At 39.5% G+C, this 19,888-nt stretch overlaps 1 protein-coding gene across 1 annotated transcript; it reads right to left on the minus strand.

Moving 5' to 3' along the window:
* Window positions 1-3,256: 3,256 nt before the first annotated feature.
* Window positions 3,257-10,869, minus strand: LOC131447885 (transcriptional repressor scratch 1-like). The gene is made up of 2 exons (XM_058619962.1): window positions 10,743-10,869; window positions 3,257-5,484 (listed from the first exon to the last, which is right to left on the minus strand). The coding sequence occupies exons 1-2, from the start codon at window positions 10,867-10,869 to the stop codon at window positions 4,709-4,711; spliced, it is 903 nt and encodes a 300-aa protein (XP_058475945.1). The 3' UTR covers window positions 3,257-4,708.
* Window positions 10,870-19,888: the final 9,019 nt, after the last annotated feature.

Here is a 19,888-nt window from a genome sequence, read left to right on the forward strand (position 1 = left end):
CAGTGAATGTAAGAATTAGTATCATTAGTGCGCCAAAGGCAATATAAGAAAATCAATATCTTTAGTGCGAATAGGAGAAAATCAATCACCTTTTAATAGAAGGTCATTTGTCTATGAAGGTAGAATACTGGCAGATGGTATCCATTCACCGTCAATGGGATCTTCCATGTGGCCAATAGCAATCTAAGATACACTGCTCCTTCAGTAAGAATCATTGAGAGCCAGTGAATAGTGTGATAGTTGGACATGCTAAATTACTCTGGAGCTGAAGCTAAACTGGTGATGTATTATTACACACTTTAAAAGAAGATAAATCTCCAAGAAAATAAAATCATATATATATATAAAAAAAACACACACACATTTTAACCCAAATAATATATAAATCCCATCGTTTCTGTCCAATAATCCAATAAAGGAGTAAATATAAAAGTAAATACACACTGACAGGAGGTGAGAGAGGAGAGCAGGAACAATATATCTAAATAGTGACTCGTATGGCTGCACACTTCAACATTTCAACAGTTGGAAACCGGTTTGGAGACGTTCAACCACGAGTGTGAATAATAATAAAACACTCAGTATACCTTATCCATGCAACAGCAGAAAAAAACAACATTATGATTGTTTTTTTAATGGTGTTCAAACTAAAATCTTTCTCTCTCTCGCTCTCTCTCTCCCTCTCTCTACATTCTTTATTCTCATCCTTTAATTTAAAAATGTTGACTCCAAGCCAAATTTTGTTTTGGGGATAACAAGCTTTTCTTTCAGCATAAAGAAAATACAAGAAAGAAAAGAAAAGAAAATCAAGACTAAACATGCCAGAGTCTGACTGCAGCCTCCAGAGTGTTATGTTCTCCTTTTCTTTTGTTATTATATACAGTATTGTCTAAATGATTAAAACCAGACTGGCAATTAAAGAAGAAACCTTTAATTAAATTTAAAATGAACTTTGTGTCCTCATGGTTGTGCGTTTTCTTACTGTACATGTTCTATGAGGTGTGCTCTTTTAATTGCGTGATACATATAATTGTTCTTGTTTAAAAAAAAGAAAGAAAAAAGTTTATAATTTATTCTGGACTCTAGAACAAACAATCCCCAGTCACCCGCAAAAAATCATTCCATTGTTTCCTTTGCAAATGAAACTGGCGAAAGCTATAGTCATTAATAACAATAAGAAAAAGACAAGTGGTTTTTATTTATTTGTTTATTTCACATTAAAGTTGACACTGCTGTTCATCACCGCTTATATATATATATATATATATATATATATATATATATATATATATATATATATATACATATACATATATACATATACCTTTTAGGTTTGTTGTGAACTGGAAAAAAAACCTCAACACGACGTCTTTAAACTAGTTTTTATTTAGGAAGTGAAACAAAATGCCCGGTGTTGTCTTTGTGCTTTACATTGTTTTAAAAATCCACAGAGGAAGAACTCAAACCAAAGCAGGAAGCTCCAGAATCATTTTCATCATCATCATCATCATCATCATCATTGTTACTCACACAGATCTGTCGACATAATCGATCTCCACAGTCACATCAGTGCTTATTTACAAAGCATCTTGTGGCAACAGTTTTCATTCGCTCTAAAAAAAAATATAAGCACATCAGAAAATGACGCATCATGTAAGTAAGTTGTCACTTTACACCGCGTGTCATTTTGACCTATATTTCCACGCGTTAATATCAACATCTTTGTTGATTTGATGGTGTTTTAACCTTCGATTTATCGCGGTAGAAAAAGAGCAAAAGGTTATTTCTACGTACGAGGCATCGTCTACCTGAATCTAACTCTTTCATTGTGCTACTATCTTTGAAAAAAAAAAAAAAGAAAGTTGCAAGATATACTTTTTTTGTAAGAGGAAGTGCTTTTATATAAGAATACGTAAAACTAGCTTGTGGCTATAGTAGGCTACAGTAGTTCATAGTAGAATCTAAGTGTTCGTCAATGCAGTCTGGTGCTGAAATATTGAACAAATGTCTCTCCTCTCTCAACAATCACAACATCAATCTGACAAACAGCGAGATATGATGAAAGGGGGAAAAAAGGGCTGAAACTTTGCGAGGAGGTAAATGGATTTGACTCTGGAGTCCTCGTGAAGGGTTTGTAAATCAATGTCTCATCCAAAGCCAAGTTGTAAAAACTCATTCCCTGATGAGATCCACAATAAAATAAAAAAAAGGCTGATTCTGACCAACCTAGGAGGAAGAAATGTTTTCCTCGTCTCAGATGAGAAACTCTAAAGCAACGTGACACTTGTGAGAGGACTGCTGAGAGTCAGAGACACCCACACTCACCAACCACAGCAGCTGTAGAGTCGTTTCAATCGTCCCACAAATAAAACCAGGAGCATTTGAGCGCACAAATGTTCACTCATCCTGGCTCTGGGTTTTAATTTTCATCCATGTTTCAGCACCAGAGGCCTACAGTAGTACCATCTACTTTCTACAATATTTGAGAATAATAATACGAGGCAGGCAGTGCATAAACCATGTACAAAAAGACCCGTCCCAGCCCAACCCAGAGCGCTCCATCTACAAGAGTATGTGCCATCTGTGTGAATCCCTGGAAGCCACGGCAACTACTGAAGCGTGGACAGATGTAACTGTCACTAAGATAACAATGTTAGGATCATAGACCGTATATGAAAAATGGACAAAGTCGTCCAGTTTTCCCCCCCGGGACGCCAGCGTGGAAGTCAAAATATACAGATAAGGGTTTGACTCCGGGGAGACAAGGAGGGATTCTGCTGTTTGTGTCAATGGGAAAATGAGCTTCTACTTCTCACTTGATTTATAACGTGAGTAAACATTTTCCTGAGGAGTTATTGGTCTCAGTTGATCATTGTGGGTCTTCTTCAAGACAACATGATGTCAATTCCAATAGGTGGAGGTTCTGTTTCTGTCCACTCACTATTCTGGAAGCTTCAAAATGAGTTGTCGCTTGATGAGGAAGAATTTAAAGAACTCTCCATTTTAACTCCAAATCATTCACAAAGGTCAAAGGCCTCAAAAAACCCCACAACAGTGTCACATCTCTTGTAAACACAGAGCGCTTCACCCAACCCTCTGTATTTAACACTAACTTGGTTTACTAACTCCCTGAAATTTCATTTCTCATAACTACATAGAAGAGTGGTGGTACTTGGAACAAATTGAGCTGTTTCAAGCCGTTACTGTATGACTCGTGTCTTCCAAAAAAATATCATGCATTATTGCTCTTTCCAATGTCAATAAAATATTGCCCAAGACAGAAATTTGCGTGGTTTGCCTGTTGTCTACGAGGTTTGGCAAAGTATTCCAAAGGTTTCTAAAATTGGCATAGATTCCATTATTAGGCTATTATTTTATTTTTTTTTTGCATGCAGTTTAATTTCTCGTGATTATTAAAGTGGCAAACGAAAGTTAACTTAAAAAAATGTATTCGATAAATTGAAAGTGTCAAATGCTTTGGCATATTTGTAACAAAGGCAAAGAAAACCAACAACGTAAGGAAGTGCAAATGAATACAAAAACATAAAATAAATAAATAATTAAATAAATAAATTAATGAGGCAATAAATAGACACCCAAAGCTAAATACTACTGTATGAGATCCTCTGGCAGCAAATGAAATATTACTTTGCAAGAATTGAGTAAGGTTTGACCTTTTGAGGAGAGCATTTTGAATGTCTGGATCCTCACGTGACACTGACACAGTTAAAAAACGGAAGAGGAAAACACTGGTTGTTTTCAGCCATCGGATAATCATTTCCTGGAAGCCCAGTTTGTCTGCCTTCACCGCTCACACTTTAACTATTTACTGTTTCAAGTAAAGCACAAATGCCAAAATTAACCTGTGGGAAAAGAAAAACATGATTTAGTTGTGTCCAGATAAGAGTAAAAATCCCACTACACTGTTGTACTTGGCCATGATATAATACATTATGGCAGGTTTCCACGTTGTCTCCATATTTCAGTGTAGTATACGAGGGGTAAAGTATGTCACTGTGTAAATGGAGAGTTAAATACTTGCAAATGCCATTTACTTTCTGTGTTTTGATGCTTCATCCCCTCATTTGTTCAGTTTCACAAAAAGCACAGGATACCCCGATGTATCCCGAGCTTATGTTAAGTTGTTGTTTTTTTTAAAAAAAGCATAAAATATAAATTCACTTAATCTCTTTGCAAGAAAATGAAAGACGTGATTAATACTTTAAACTCCAGTGATACGCCTCTCGCAGAAAGACAGAGGGATGGAAGATGCAATTGTGCTTCAGAGTTGTTTCTTTGTGATGGGTTGTTTAAAAAGGAAGCAGGGGTAGAAAATGGACATAAATAGATCTAGGTATCTTCAAAAAAGATGAGCTAGATGTGCTGTGCTTTATTTATCTTCACAGATTCTCAAAACAGCCTCGGACGGGGACGTAAACTATCGAAGCAGGTGACAGTCTAAATCAGGCATTGGAATCTTTTCCCTCCGGATAAGGAAATAGGTAACAAAGGAGGAAATGGAAGGATCTTGATAAAAAACAGACGTGTTCTCAATCTATTTCTGTCATTTGCATCACGATCCTTTTCAGAAATCGCTCCTCCCTCGTAGTGCTCAGGCCGACTTGTCATCTTTCGTGGGGGGAAAGCATAAAAAGCAGAGTGTGAGTCTGATCTAAATAAATAACCTCAGCTGTTTCCTTTGAATCCATCATTCCCCCAGTGAGCTCAGGGGGGAGAAAGCTCCCTTGAAGCAGGCCGACTCGTAGTGTTTGTTCAGGTAACTCTTGAGGGCAAACGTCTTGTCACACCGTTTACACTTGTAGTGTTTGAAGGCCGAGTGCGTCTGCATGTGCGCGCGGAGGTTTGACCGGTCAGCAAACGCCTTCCCACAGTGTGCACATCCAAACGGCTTCTCACCTGTGTGCGAGCGCATGTGGCCCTGCAGCAGCCACGGCCGGCTGAACGCTTTGCCACACACGTCGCACTTGTGCTTAAGGTCGTGGGTCAGCAGGTGCATGGCCATGGCGGGCATGGAGACGTACACTTTCCCACATGTAGGACACTTCTTGGCCAGCTTGCTGTCTATGCTCCTGTGTGTCTGCTTGTGCCGGCTCAGGTTGGAGGACGTGGCGTAGGTTTTCCCACACTCGCTGCAGGTGTGCCTCTGCGCCGATCCTCTGGGACTCGCCGCGGCTTTCCTCCTCGATCTTCCGTCCATGATGAAAAATGAGTCCACGGCGTAGCCCTCACTTACGGCTTCATCCCCGTTGATGTATCCACCAGCTGATGATGAGACCTCAGACCGCGGGCTGTCTGGCTGGTCTGAATCACCATGGATGTCACCATGGATACCGGTGTAGGTGTCGTTGATGCTGTCATAGATGATTGACGAGTGGCTCGGGGAGGGTACTTTAGAGATAACAGATGAGTCGCTTCCCACCACATCATCGTATGGATTTGGACTCAGATAATCACTGACATAGCCTGAAGAAACAGAAAGAAAGGTTAATCACTGTAGGCCATAGAGAGGGGATTGAAACTGATTAGTTTGGAAATCCATAGAGGAATTCAACATGACCCAACAAAAGTGTTAAAACACGAAAAAAAAGTTTTATACCCACTGGTTGTCAATACTTATGGACAACCTATAGGTATAAAACTTTTTTCTATACTTATTAACAACCTTAAGGTGCTGCGAATTCAAAGATCTGTATTGTGACGTATTGTTCCCCGCCAAGATAGCTCAACGTTGTTGGCTCAATGTCGCTTACGATTCACTTTTTGTGGAAACTGTGTAGATTCTGCAAGTCTTTGTCTCTGTATTTGGGGTCTTTGTGACCCCTTTTTTGTGTCTGATACGGTGCCGATATCACAACCTTGATTATCTACGGACATCGATATCAGTCTTGAAAGTCTCAAACCTCTTTACGACAACTTTGTGCTGATGCATACTCCCAAGCATCTCGCTCTCTATTCAGAAACATCACGCTCTGTAGCTCATGTTCTTGTCACCTGACAGTGTGGACATCTGTCTTTACAGCGTGTTGTCTGTGTTAAGTGACTCAGTCATATTGGGTTAACTGATCATATCTTTCTCTGTTTGAGTTTTGTATGGGTTCATCCCAACTCTTAATAACACGAGACCATTAACCAAACTGTCCTCATAGTTTGCATCGCTACCAATACAATTACAAATCTCCTGCTATAATTGTGAAAACACAGGCCACAAATCTGAATCCTTTATCTTTATTCATCTATTATTAAAAGCACTGCTTCATATATCGTCTCCAGACAATGTTACTGATTACAGCTTGGTGCCTCTGGTTTCTAAATATCCATTGGAAGATGCAGGATTGCATTAACAACATGTGCATTATGCTTTTAGTCTAACTTTAACAGTAACATATGCATTTAGTTTCTTAAGGTAAATCCCTCATAGTGAGGGGTTGTTTGTGAGGCACAGCCATTTTTGGAGGCACCGGGAGTGTAGAGAAGAAGGAGTTGTGGTATTTATAGTGGTAAGAAAGTGCTTTTATGTCTTTGCCAGCAAGAAGTCACTTTCCCCCATGAGTGGGAAATCTTTATTTTTCATGGAGGGGGTTCAGTGAGCACACTTTCTCCTCATCAGCAGCACCTACGCTGACAAGTCTACAACTGCACACTGCAGTCACACCTCGAAGCTGTCAAACTGTTGTACACTGAGGATTTCTCACAGCAGCTGAAGTCCTGTGCTTTGCTCAAGGGCACATTGACACAATTACATCCAACCTCTGAGTCTCACGCTTGGGCCAGACAGTGCAAAACATTTACCCGGTGGGCCACGCACTTCTGAACAATCTGCATATTTTTTCCGCACACAGCTCGCACTCGATTAATTAGTTGCTGTACATGTTTCAGTGTCGGCTGCTTCGTTATTTGTATTATTGGATTCCAAACTCAACAGGCTGGAGTCGAAGAGAGACACAAGGAGAGACTGGTTGCTAATATCCCACAGCCATGACTCCTGTGGATCCATGCCGATCAATAGCTCTCCATTTCAATTAGCACTCTGTGAGCATTTAGACACAGGCAGCAGAGGAGATACTATTGCTGGTAATATAATTTCATGATGCAGTTCTGAGAAAAGCTCAGAAGATGGTCGATAATGTGATGAGAACAAGAGACCGAGATGGAGGAGGGGGGGAGGAAGGTGAGGTGCGCTGAGGTGAGACATGGGAAAGAAAAGAAGGAAGGAAGAAGGAAAGAAAGAAAGATAGAGACAGGAGAACAAATGTGGAGGGAGTAGATGTAGCACAAAGAGAGTGATCTCACACCGAACAACAGTGATTGTGGTTGGGTGGTTTGGCAGAGCTGTTTACAGCTCTCAGGATAATTTAATGTTTTGAATTAAATTAATATTGTAGCAACAGAGAAAGACAGAAAGAAACAGACGAGGGAGGCAAGAGAGAGAGAGAGAGAGAGAGAGAGAGGGAGACTGAAAGAGGTGGAGTGAAAGAAAATCATGAATCATGAATATTCTATCGTTGCACTCAAGGTACTACTATGTTAGTGTGTTTGTGTGTGTGTGTGTGTGCGCCTTGTTCAATAGAGCACAAGTAACATTTTGAAAGATGAACAAGTGTTCATTCTGAACCCATATTTAACCAGGTAAGCTGACTAAGAACAGCTCTGGTCTCACGACTGACTTTTTACTTCCCTTAGATGTTTGTTGTTAGGACAATTTAAAGATGTTTTTTCAGCAAATTGTGCAGTAATGGTGTCCTTATGATGCTGCACACACACCTTTGAGTGCACAGCCACTTTATTAGTTACAGGGAGTGTCTAATAAAGTGGCACCACCTGTGGTCTTTTGCTTCAAGAGTCAACGTGTTGTGCATTCAGAGATGGTCCTCTACATATTCACTATATGAGCTATACTGTTGCAAATCACTCTCGCCTTTCTACTGTTCTCATCTGACCTCTGGCATCAACAAGGCATTTTCAGATCTTTCTCTGCGAAACCTACAGATGTTTGTGCATGAAAATCCCACTCGATCATGAGTTTCTGAAATTCTCAGACCAATGCAATAAAATAACTGGTGATTATTGAGCCACAATAGTGTTAAATGGCTCTATTTTAGCTTTAAAGAAACACAAATGAGGCAAATTTAACACTAGTTCAGGGTCTGTTTAAATATTTTAGTGTTAAAATAACAGTAAAAGTTCAATTTAAAATTCCTGATTTGGACCTCCCTCTGTGGTAGTGCAGTAGGATGAATGGATGAATGGATGGACGGATTAAACAAACTGAATTAAGAGCCTCACTGAGTTGTACACATGTGGCTGAAAGGCAGCAAGTAAAAGAAACTCATGTCACTGCTTTCTTTCTTTCCTTTGTGTGCTCGCTGCCAATTAAACGAGCCTCATTCCCTTGCATCTCCTTTTGACGAGACTCTGCTGTGAACTGTAACTGCTGCGCGTCTCAGCGTCTCCGCAGCCACTGTCTCCATTTGTTTGTTTTTGTCTCTCGCCAACTGTCTCCATCTCTGTCTCGCTGTGTCAACCCTGTTTTTTTTTTTTTCGTTTCAAAGCACTGTAGCCGGCAGCATTACGGCTGATTGCCGCTCTAAATGCTTATTAATGATTTAAATACTGTGCCAGACCAGAGCCTCTGCTGGTCGTCTTTGATGTGTCTTTGAAAACACAGACGATTACAGATGGACAGAGAGACAGAATCAATGAGAGAGAGAGAGAAAAAGCTGCGAGCTACACATTTTTTCTGATCCAAACCGAGTGACATGCACTTGTGTGACTTGGACACTTGTAGGTTACTTACTCTCTGTGTGTGTGTGTGTGTGTGTGTGTGTGTGTGTGTGTTCTGCTGTGCAGTCGGCTGTGCAAGCTGCCTGGGAAATGTGCAGAGTTGACAGAAACAGAGCAGTGTATGTGTGTGCGTGTATGTGTGTGCGTGTGTCCTTGTATTTGTTACCTCTCTAGGACCTTTTCTGGCATAAACACTGACCTTGTCAGGACGCTTCGTCCTCATAGAGAAGTAAAACCTGGTCCTAATGAGGCAGAACCTTATATCTGAGGAACTGGTCATGTTTAGGGCTAACATTGGAATTGTGATCAGGTTAAGGTTAGGGTTAGGCATTAACTGGTTATGGTTAAGGTGAGGAATAACGCTTTGTTTCTGTGAGGGCAACGCAGTGTCCTAAAAAGAATAGCTGCACAACCCTTTGTGTGTGTGTGTGTGTGTGTGTGTGTGTGTGTGTGTGTGTGTGTGTGTGTGTGTGTGTGTGTGTGTGTGAGGGAGAGCAACAAGCAGCCGTTGCTTCAGTCAAACTCTTGTTATATTTATAACAAGAGATAGCAGTGTCAGTCTTTACATGCTTGCTGCTGCTGCTGCTGCTGCTGCTGCATGTTTCTCTGTTCAGTCAGTCATCAGAGCACCTGGGATTTCTCCCTCTCACATTTGACCTTGGTGCAAAGTGAAAACCACCAAGCTGCACTAACACTGTAACACGCGTCTCACTGTGCTCACTGACAGCCACCATTTTTCTTGTGACTCTTTGTTCTTCAGTGTTTTTCGAGGCCACTAGAGGACAGACAACATGTTGGTTCACGTGCCGGCACACAGATACACGTCATACATCCTCCTGACAGGGAGCGGCATAAGCTGTCTTTATTAAGCTCCTCACCCCGGCTGAAACCTCAAAGTTTCTGTTTCTGCCGCTTCTGCAGTATTTGACGTTTACACCACGACAACAAAAATAAAACAGCCTTGTGAGTTAATATGAGAAAATCTTTGGTCGGAAAATCGAGGCGAGAGTTTTATCGATGCTTAAAATCCAAATGTAAAATCCAAAAATATCTATTCTTCCCGACTCTATTGTATTTTTGCCTGTTTATCAGCGACTTTACTGGTGCAATATTGTCCATCAGCTAAACAAAATTGCAGGAATATATTCTGTAAACTTGTTTGCTTGCAGCATCATTTATCAATAACATTAATATTAAGTATTGTTGCAATTACTGAGTCATGGTCTTAGATCTCTGAGTTTCTGTTGCTCATTAAGTGGCTTCATGCTTTCATCCTTTAAATATCAGGACGAGTAGAAGAGAAACTTTTTTTGTGACAAAAAACAAACAAATTCATAATTGGTGTTTTAATGACACTGTTGGTGGGAAATATTATTTTTCTTATAATTATTTTTAATTATAAAAATATAATAATTATATTCTTAATATTATTTTTTTTCCACATGAATAACTCATTTCAGGAGGTTAAAGTAAAGTTACAATCAAATTGAGAGTACATGTTTTATAAGTTGGTAATTTATGCTACATAACTTTACACTTGTAACGTACATGATAAAGTCTGTGTTTGTCTTGTTCAGATACATTTGCTTTGTTTATCTGACCTGGCTGAACAAAAGCTCAATCTACTGTTGTATACGTCACATATTCGTCATATTGTATAACTTTCTCAGTATTATAAAAAGAGACAGATGCTGTTAAAGTGTCTGATCTATGATTCCTCACTGTATTTGCAGCTGACAACTGACTAAAAATGATTCCACAACTCACAAGTCAGTGTATTTTTCCTGGTGACTGGAGTTTGACCCTGTAATTCCCTTCTCCCTCCTCCTACTGAAACAGTCATGACTAATGCGTTAAATATGAGTATGAAAAAAAAGGCCTTATATGGTGGTGATGTAAAGCAGACAGTGTGTGTGTATGTAGGTGCAAGGGACACCCACCTTTATCGTGATGATGGAATCGCAGACTGAGTTCCCCTCTTCTGTGGCTGTGACTGTACGAGCTCTCCAGCTCCGCAGCTGAAAAATCGTCCAGTTTGACTTTCTTCACCAAGAATGACCGAGGCATGATGGGACAGTAGTTGCTCCTATACTCATACAAAACAAACACACACTCTCTTTTTTCCTTCTTCTCTAAACTCACTTTGAACTTGTATTAAAAACTTGATTTTATCTTAGTGGGAAGCCTTGGAAGTGCTGAGGAGACATGGCTTTTCAAGATCAAACGACCACGTGCATGTGTGTACTTCTAACCATAACTCATTCAAATCCAGTTGGCTTTTTTTTCTTTTCTTTTTTTAAACAGGCTATGATTGTGTGTGTGATTGCTGGATGCTGTATTGAAAAATAATCTGATATCTCATCGCTGGAAGATTTGTGGATCTTAGAAGGGGAAATAATCTGTATGTTTCTGTATGGCTATTGTCCCAGCAAGACTGTTGGTGGGAAATCCAGTAAAATATAATATTTGTCCTTGTTTCTTTCTTTTATTCCGCTTTGCAAAAAAAAGACAAACGTTGTTATTTTGTGTCCTTGAGTCAAAGCGTTGCTTTTCAGCAGTGGACAGCTCCCAGCTCTACTGCCGCTGTCCAGTCCCGTGGGTTCAGCACCGGACAGCTCCCCTCGTCGCGCGAGCCTCTTTCCCTTTCCCCCGCGTGCCAACCTCCAAACCAACGCTGATTCCGTTCAGCACCGGAGAAAAAGTCAGATACAAAACGGTCTCAGTCAGTTCAGATTCGTTTCAGATCGGAGGGGAAACACACGCCGGTGGAAATTCCCATGCAGGTGAGTGAACTCACGCTGTGATTTTCTGTGGACAAAAAAGCTCGGACGTCTTCAAAAACAAGCAGAGAGACACTGTTAACCTGCTACAGTTGCAGCAAGGACAAAGTAAGGTTAGAGAGTCAAGGAAACAAGGAAACAACATCCGAGTCAAGGAAACGACTTCAGCTCCTTTTTAGAAAACAAACTCAGCGCATGTGTCGTCATAGTCCTTCAGAAGTATTGCTCAAAAAAATGTTCACAAAGACACACAAAGATGCAGTTGGAAGACCAGAGCAGCTCATGAAAACTCTCTCTTACACTCTTCTCCTCTCTCTCTCTCTCTCTCTCTCTCTCTCTCCCTCTCTGTTTACCTCTCTTCAGCGCGTGCGGAGCTGCAGCTCTCTCTGATGCGCGAGATCAGCTGTTGCGGTTTTATACCAGGGAGAGAGAGAGAGAGAGAGAGAGAGAGAGAGAGAGAGAGAGAGATGAAAGTGCTTAATTTTATTCATCAGGAAAAAAAAGAGCATCTTGCCTTGTGGGACCAGCATCGGCTCGTTGTGATGGCCTGGGAGGGATTTAGTTAGTTTGTTTTAAGTGCACGCTCGCGCCACATTTTTGTATGGCTGTTGTTTCGGTTTCACAAACTGAGGCTCAAAGACTTTCATTTGTAATGACATACAGAAAGAATGGAGGTGGTTAAAATGCAGTGGTTGCATATGACTTATTGAAGAAAGAAAGAAAGAAAGAAAGAAAGAAAGATTTGTTTGTGCTTCATCACAACACATATTTATCACTGATAAATGAAAACCAAAAACTAATATAAGTCTGAATATATAAATAGCCTCTGTTTAATAATTAGCATCTTTTGTTTTATTTCAGTTAAAACAGGGTTTTTGACTTTTTGACTTTTCCTTTTCATTCCACCCTGTGTTGTGTTTTATTGTTGTATTTCCCTTTTATTGTAAAGCCCTTTGAGCTGCAATCTTAGTATGAAAGGTGCTATACAAATACAGTTTATTATAATTACTATTAATGAACTGTGTTATATTGTGCAATTTGGCATAACCCATCGGGTGGGTTTGTTTGCTGATTTATTTTCTCAGTATTTTTTCTAAATATTTCTAAATATACTTAAAATTAAGTTGTGACTGTCTTGTACTGTATCTCTCGGAAATGGCTGACTTACTTATTAGGTGTTACAGAAGCCACAGTAATAACAGTCAGAAATGATATATTATGCACACATTTGCTTTTGTCATATTGTATTGTATTGTTGTTTGTTATATTGTAAACTGGGGTCACATGTTTAATTTTTAAAATGTGGTTCCCCATATAAAAAGTTTGAAAACAGTGACTTAATACCAAACCTTAACCGGACTGAGATCAAAAACTGACATTATTCAGATATGTTTAATCCATGTTGGCTGCAGTAAACATGTAACTAAACAAAATGTACTAATTATGTGTCTTTCATTTACCATGCTGCTATTCTCCAGCACAATGTTGGATGTGACTGACCTTCATATTAAAACACAAGGTCAACACAAACCATGTCGCCTGGTGTTAGATAATTGCAGAAAACACAGACACTCTACTGTCTCTACTAAGTGTTGCTGTAGAAAGGGGGAAAATCCCCACCCTCCCACCTAATGATCATAGCATTTCAGAGGCACTGACAACCATCAAACCAACAACAAAAAACAACTTCTTGTGGTACTAAAGGCAGGTCATTCCTTTTACACTGCTACTGGATTCCCTTTATGCAAATCAGTGATTTCCCAGAGCCAATCAGATTATCTGTATGTGAACACACACACACACACACACACTGAGAATTAGTCAGTGAGTAAAGTCAGTGTTACAAAGCTGCAGGTGTTTAAACTGAACGCACTCTCAAAGCTGAAGGAGACAAAGTCAGAGCTTCATCGTTGCACAGCAGATTTTACTGATGTGTTCGATGTGTGTCGGGGGGAAAAACACATGGTGCACACTGATTATGCATTGTTGTATTGTTTACTTATGCAAACAGAATTTCCCCTCCAGACGACACACACACACACACACACACAAAGCCCCACCCCCGTAATACAAATGCATTATGATGGGATGTGATGTAATTCAGTGACGTGTCCGTTTATGTAAGATGTATTCAGGGAGGTTCTCGGATAGTTAATCTGTTTTTTATAGTTCATTGATAAATGTTTGAGTACGACTGTGTGTGTGTGTGTGTTTTAAAATCATATATGCATGTTAGCGGAATGCACAACAGAGCATTGCTTTTAAACTCATCCATCCCTCTGTCTCGTTGGTTGTCACTTACCATTTCTGCCTTATTCATGTGTTGGTGTTTTGAGGGGGTTTCCTGTTCACGCTCAGCTGGGCTGTAGCTACAGGGGAAGACTAAGTGTCTGAACGTTGTCGTACAGGGCTCTGTTTTAGTTTGGAGTGATGAAACCCACAAAAAAACACACCCAATTTTGCATTCTCATCCTCAAAATGAGTGTCCCAAAATGACACATGGCGAAATTGCTTTAATAGCAAACAAAGAATCCTGCGTCTTGCTTGTACTGAAGAATTTATTTGCGACATTTTAAGAGAAGTCGTGGAGGAGGAGAGGAGTGCGTGGTATGACCAATCGCACAGACAGACGTGCAGATGTAAAGACACTCAACTACATAAAATGACACGGAATCTTTTGTTTGCTGTTTGAATCCTGTCACGCGCACATGTCTCTTGAAATACTGTGGATGTGAAAAGTATTTTTCTTTTTGTTTTTCGGGATTTCTTCAATGAAACAGGTTTGTTTTCTTTAGAGAAAAACCAAAAGACATTGAAACCAAAGCAAAGCAAGCTGGTGGTGTTGGCTTATTTTCTAATTTTAATCTTCTTATTACTGTTGTTATTTTGACCATGTTGTCTGCAGTGTTTTTCTTTACATTACATTTAAAAACACTGAGGTCTTTGCTGTGGACTAATCAGTTGTGAAGCGTCAGGGTTTACAATTTGACCACCACCATGTCAGTTTGTGCAACCACAAATTCACCTGTATTCACCTGTATTCACCTGTATTTACCTGTATTTACCTGTATTCATCTGTATTCACCTGTATTCACCTGTATTCACCTATATTCACCTGTATTCACCTGTATTCATCTGTATTCACCTGTATTTATTTGTAACCCATCACCCATACTGAACAATATCAGATGTCAGTTACATTGGAGTGTAATGTACATCGTGCTCTGTTAAAGAAGACCTGAAACTAGTGATTGAGACCATTAATTCCTCAGGAACATGTTTACTGGTGTTATAAATCAAGTGAGAGGTTTATACTTATAGTCTAGAGATTGGTCGGAATTGCTACTTAAATATATAATTTATACGTAAGATCACAAAGTGTGCTGAGTTGTGATCAATAGATGATTATCTTTTGGAGATTGAAATTAAAATTCTCATCTCATGTCGTGACATTGAACGTTCAGTTTCCTTTTCTTTTTGGCTGCAGAGACAGAGAGAGGAAGAGTATTGAAGGATATTCTGTCAGTGGGGGTTTTGAGTGTGATTCTCTCGTTGACTGTCTTTCTGTGGCGATCAATGACACACCAGGTAACACCAGTTCTATCATAACTATTTCTATGATTGCAAAATTGTCCACTCCTCATTATTTTTTTTCCTCCTTCAAGCCTTTGAGTGCAGCTATACTGCTGAGCTCAGCGAAATACATCTGCGTGTGTGTGTGCGTGCTGAGGTTGTGGGGACATGTGGAGACTCATTAGCATAATAATAGACTCGAACGCATGAAGACAGGCAGGCGGTGTGTGAGAGCATGTGTGTGTGTGTGTGTGTGTGTGTCCGTTTGTTCAAGAAAACACAATTGAAGGGTCGTTGTTGACTTTCCATTTCCTCTGTCTTTTAAGGAGCCATTTAAATGACAGGGTTTTAAATAAAACTCCAGTCAAATAGAAGGGTTTTACATATAAAGCAATATCCAGATGAAAGGGTTTGTAAACAAAAAGTGACAGAGAGAGATACAGAGGAGGAGGAGGAGGAGGAGGAGGAGGAGAGGAAACAGAAGGGGGTGAAAGACAGGGAGCAAAACGGAGGAATATAAAGGCACTAAATACTGATAGGGAACAAATGGAAGGTCACATGAGATTTAAACATAAAGGGAAACAGCAAGTGTGACACCGCTTTGATGAAGGTCTTTACGTTTGACTGTCACTTTAGTTTGTTTTTGTCCTGTAAATGGAGACAAAAAACCACCCCAAGTAATGAATTCTTTATTCTTATACACATGACCGTAGTTATAATATACTGTAATTTCCGTATATGTGAAAGGTAGAAATAGAATTTAGCACGGGTTTGACGTTATCACATGGAAGCTACTGCAATAAATCTAACATCTAACAACATTTAACTCTTCTGTTAGCATCCATCGCCGACAGGATTTGGCGATTTGTGCATACTTCTCATTACTGTAACTCATAGACAGTTTGTGATATCAAAAACTTGATAGTTGAAAAAAACTATCAACTATCAAAAGACTTTATTTTGACATAAAATCAAAATAAATCCAGATGGCCTGATTATCATGATGGTCATAAGAAGGTTTAGGTATAGTGACATCATAATGTGAGTGCATTATCAACAATACAGCGTTAATAACACACACATAAACTTAAACCAGACCATAAAAAACACAAAATAGAAATACAAAAGCATAAGAAGTGTCGCCACATTACTGGATATTAAAAACCATTTAAGCCGAGTTTAGATTTAAAGAGGCCCAGGTCAGTGATAACACGCATGTCACCCCAGTGTTTATATCGTAACCTGGACGACCACAAAGCTCTGCCGTTGTGCTCACGAACAGTTAAAATTTCAGTTAAATACGCTGGGGCAAGGTCATTAAGTGCTTTAAAAACAAACATTAAACGTTTAAAATCAATTCTAAAACACTCTGGTTGCCGGTGGAGAGAAAAAAAAGGATGGGAGTGATGTGCTCTCCTCTTGTCTAGTTGCGTTTGTTAAAAGGCGAGCAGCCACATTTTGCACTAGTAGAAGGCGACTCAGAGAAGACTGAGCGACGCCAACATAGAGTGCTTTGCAATAGACAAGTCCTGAACTAATTAAGGCGTGTGACGAGTTAAAAATGCCTTCGCTTTTGCCAGAAGACGTACTGTAACTGACAAAAACCTGTCTTTACAACGTTAAAATTCAAATTACTGTCAAAGAAAGTTTTCTAATAGTGGAGCTGAACTATGAAGACAAGACGCCAAAGCCAGCTGTTCAATGACGTTTTGTACAATCCAAAGTCCATGCAGTAAGACAGAGTCACATCCCAAAAGATTCATCCAAACAGTGGTCAAAAGTCTTTTTGACTCAGTCAGACCCAAAAAGACCATGTGGTGCTAAAATAAGCTCATACCACAGGCCTCAATATGAGCTTAAAGCAAAGTACGTGTTAATGTGCCTGACGGTGTCTGAACACCTCATTCCTCTCTGAGAGAACAACTGCAGGCACCTGCTGCTGTTCTCTTTTCAAAACAGATTATTTGACGCTCACACACAATTTGTGCAGCATGGGCTGAAAATAAAGTTGTACTCTCTCTCTCCCTCTTCACACACCTATTTTTGTTTTGCGTGTACAACCAAGTGCAGCCCCATGAAATCCTTAGAGGCAACACTGTCCAAATCCAAACACCATTATCCCCTTTTTTTTATGATTTATTGTATATATATAGGAACTACACAGGACACACAAAAGACTCTGAAATCTTGCAGCACGGCTTTTCTTTTCTCTCTTCTGTGGATAACAGCAGTGGGTATTGACATACAATACATCACGCTAGTAGATTGTATAAGTTAAAGAGACATTTGGAAGAACAATCACTGAGTAAAAGCAGTTTGTATTTAAAGCGTAGGATTTGTAACATTTATTGGTGAAGGTGTATGTTGTGGTTTTCTATAATTTCATAATACCTCCTCCACCTGGGCACGGTCGCCATCGCAGATGCAGGAAACTGCTGTGATATAATTTATATTATCGACACAAACACACAAACTAGTGTATTAAAAAGATTAGTTCAGAACTTCCTGCATGACGAGAAATTCGGCTGAACGGGTTGTGATTCAGCTCATGATCGCCGGCTTTCAGCAGTGCTGTCACTAAATACCACATTTATCAAATTTCCTTTGATTTTTCCTGAGATTAACAATTTTAATCACAAATGTTGGCGTCTTTTTTAACTGAGCTACAGTTTGTCATTGTTCGCTTTGATTCTTTTGTCGGACGAAGCGCTTCCAGTGCGACACTCTCTGACCTGTTAAGATCAAATTTTAGTATCGGCTCAGTTCCCATGGAACCTCACCAGAGCAGCTACTAAAAAAAGCACCAGTAAAAAAAAACAAGTAGAGTCGAGCCATGCCGAGTGAAACAACGCCATAAGAGAATGAAAACAGCAATTTATACATTTAGGTGATTGTAAAAAAATTGCTATTGTGATTCATTTTAGGTCTTTTTTAATTTTTACTTGACCTAAATCTTAATCCTTTCAAGCAATTCCTGATCCTTCTGTTTCAGTTTTAATGTACAGTTGTACATATTTATGAGTAAAGATGATTAAATAACTGTATAGATGATCAACTATGAACTATCCTGTGTATTTTCACCCGATTTCGAGAGTTAATAGTCAATATTTCTTTGATCATCTTTTATTTTTACTATACATTTGATGGATTTGCTTTGCAAAAATGTGAGCAAAGCTGATCTAAGAAATGTACAAACAATCGACTTTTAACAATCTAATCCCAACTCTGTATTGGTTGAAGGTAATTTAATTACACACAAGATTAGTATTGCAGTAAAAAAGTGTTTTGGTGCCTGTTTTTCATCCGTGGAGTGAGAAGACCAGCAAACAGCTGGTCATAATAAAACAAATCAGAGTATAAAAGATGAAGAGTACGGCCAGTAAACCCATCATGCCTGTGTCATCAGGATACATATATGACCCGGCATGTGTGCTATGAATATGTATGTTGTATGTATACGACGTGACCCTGGACATTAATATGTATTGGGTGGTAATGAGGCGAAGGGGCCGATCAGATGGGTCCTTTTTAACTGGTCGCATGTGGCTCATTAGGCCGGGGCCGCACAAAGCACCTGATACCCTTTAAGACAAATACTGCACCCCGACAATCGTTTTATGTCATATTTGTTTTACCAGCAGGACATAGAGCGAGAGACTCAAAGACAAAGACGGGACAAAATGTCAACATTTGGACATGATTTCTTTTGACTGGTAAACTGATATGAAGGGAAGAAGGAGGCAGAGTTTGACGTTTGAATGTGAATGAATGATCTGGGTGTGGTTTTCTGGATCAAGTCTCAATTGATGCTTCTGTATTTGACCCTGACCTCTGACTTTTTTGGGGACAGGAGGACATCAATGATTCTATGATTGCAGACAGATATTTAGACCTGATTAGACTTCTAATAGATGCACAAATTGAAAGCTGAAGTGAATGATTGATGATATTATTCTGCCTCTGGTTGGTCTTTGTGAACAGAAACGATTTGACATTATTTTTATGCTGCAAAAGGAACTCTGTCAAGCAAAACTATCAGACCTGACTGAGGGAGTGTTTGTGTGTATACAGCAGTCAGGCACAAGCAGGCAGGGGCAGAAGTGGTTCTCTTGTGAAACTGCTGAATGACCATGTTTTTTTGAGCAGTAAAATTCACTTTCTGAAGCTTTTTGTGGGGGCTTTTTTTTGTGTTTTCAGTCAAACTGCACCCTGTTTGTAGTGGCAACCAGTAGTGATGTCACCAATAAGTATTCTTAACCCCATTTGAAGTGTTAAGATTGGAGATTTGGCCAGTACCATGTTATGGTTCTGCAACCAGGCACTAACTGTCATTCACTGTTGTGCTCAACTGACAAATCTCAAGTCCACTTATATATACAGACTATGGCTTGTAGCGACCTCACTTTACTAGCACAATGTTACTTTTGCCTTTTACTACTTCAACATGAAATGAATCACTTCCTGAGTGCAGTGCAGTGCAGTATGGAACAGTTGCAACACGGGATATAAACACTGACACATATGGTGAGAATGGTTAGCATTGCGTGAACTTTTTGACAATGTTTTCAATGTAACAATTTATTTTGTAAATTTAAGAATAATAACACGTGGAAGTTTATGCTATTTGAACTCTTTGGACTCCCAACTCATGATTTAAAGGGTTACTCAATGATATCGCTTTAAAAATGCCATAAAACTGCAGTTCAATCTGAACCAATGATTTTGCAATTTTG

Source organism: Solea solea, chromosome 20 (genome assembly GCF_958295425.1).
Source record: "Solea solea chromosome 20, fSolSol10.1, whole genome shotgun sequence".
NCBI classification, from domain to species: domain Eukaryota; kingdom Metazoa; phylum Chordata; class Actinopteri; order Pleuronectiformes; family Soleidae; genus Solea; species Solea solea.

What these genes read in the sequence shown, in the direction of transcription:
- LOC131447885 (XM_058619962.1), bottom strand. Translation starts at nt 10,869, where the DNA reads ATGCCTCGGTCATTCTTGGTGAAGAAAGTCAAACTGGACGATTTTTCA. An exon ending in ATTCCATCATCACGATAAAG is followed by an intron (nt 5,485 to 10,742) that starts GTGGGTGTCCCT and finishes CTGTTTCTTCAG; the next exon opens with GCTATGTCAGTGATTATCTG.